At 45.7% G+C, this 1,386-nt stretch overlaps 1 protein-coding gene across 1 annotated transcript in view; it reads left to right on the plus strand.

The window, feature by feature from the left end:
• The window catches only part of EFR3A (EFR3 homolog A (S. cerevisiae)), a 58,169-nt gene that overhangs the window by 5,876 nt on the left and 50,907 nt on the right, over window positions 1–1,386 (plus strand). Inside the window, exon 3 of the mRNA XM_009070947.1 lies at window positions 362–489. Within this exon, the coding sequence (XP_009069195.1) occupies window positions 362–489 (128 nt within the window). The remainder of the gene's footprint in view (window positions 1–361; window positions 490–1,386) is intronic.

The following is a 1,386-nucleotide window of genomic DNA, read 5'->3' on the forward strand; positions in this document are numbered from 1 at the left end:
ACTGGGTGAGATTGTTATGGCTAAAGTGCAGGACCAGCACTTGGCCTTGTTAAAGCTCAAATTAGAATTAGGGACAATGCTCACTAAATACTTTCTTTTAGAATACCCCTTCCCTCCTGAGAAAAAAGATAAAGACAGTAGCTTTATTTCCTAAAGAATATTTACATAATTTTTCTAAGCTGCTGATTTTTGCAGCTATGCTAATGACAGTTTTGCTCAAAATTTTGTTTTTTTTTCAGTAGCTTATTCCCATCTGTAAGGCTCAAGTCTTTAAATGTCAAATAGACGAAAGGAGAAACACTTCAAAAGCTTTATACTTTCTGTGAACCTTTTTATTTTATATTTGGTATTTCTGTTTTAGGATGGTCTTGTTAAAGCTGATATGGAGAAGCTGACTTTCTATGCAGTTTCTGCACCAGAAAAGCTGGATCGGATTGGGGCTTACCTGGCAGAGAGACTGAGCAGGGATGTTGTCAGACATCGCTATGGGTAAGGAAAGAAGTCACAGCATCAAAAATAGATGCTAATATGTAGTGGGATTTCATCGTGTTTGTTCTGACCAAGTTTGGGGCCCAGTCCATTTGTGGTCAGTTAACCTTGTCTGGCTGCCAGGTGCCCACCCACCTGCTCTCTCACTCTTCCTGCTCAGCCAGATGAGGGAGAAAATAAAATGCAAAGCTCATGGGTTGAGATAAGGATAGGGAAATCACTAGTTAATTATCACCATGGACAAAACAGACTTAACTTGGGGAAGATTGACATAATTATTGCCAATTAATAACAGAGTAGAATGAGAAATGAAAACAAAGCTAAAAAGCATCTTGCCTCCAGCCCTCTTCCCAGGCTCAACTTCACTCCGAGCTCCTTTACCTCCACCCCCACGAAGCAGTGCAGATGAGGAATGGGGCTTGGGGTCATCTCATAACATCTTGTCTCTCCTGCTCCTTCTTGCTCATGCTCTTCCCTTACTCCAGCATTGGGTCTGTCCCATGGAGGCATTCCTTCAAGGTCTGCTCTAGCATGGGTGCTTTCCACAGGGTACAGTCCTTCAGGAACAGGCTGCTCTGGTGTGAGTTCCCCAGGGGTCACAGGTCCTGGCAGAAAAGCTGCTCCTGTGTAGGCTTCTTTCCATAGGGTCTGTTGGGAGCAGACCCCATCAGGGCCTTTCCATGGGCAGCATCTTCCTTCAGAGTGTATCCACAGCATGGGGTCTTCATGGTCTGCAGCATGGATATCTGCTTACCCATGGGCACTACCTGAGGGGCTCAGTTCTGGGAACAAGTGGGTCTGTCTTGGAGCTGGCTGGAGCTGGCTTTGTCTCCAACGTGGGGGCAGTTCCTGGTGCCTTCTCACAGAAGCCACCTCTGCAGGCCCCTTTCTGCTGAA

The sequence above is a fragment of the Acanthisitta chloris genome, unplaced genomic scaffold (assembly GCF_000695815.1).
Source record: "Acanthisitta chloris isolate BGI_N310 unplaced genomic scaffold, ASM69581v1 scaffold11813, whole genome shotgun sequence".
Classification (NCBI taxonomy): domain Eukaryota; kingdom Metazoa; phylum Chordata; class Aves; order Passeriformes; family Acanthisittidae; genus Acanthisitta; species Acanthisitta chloris.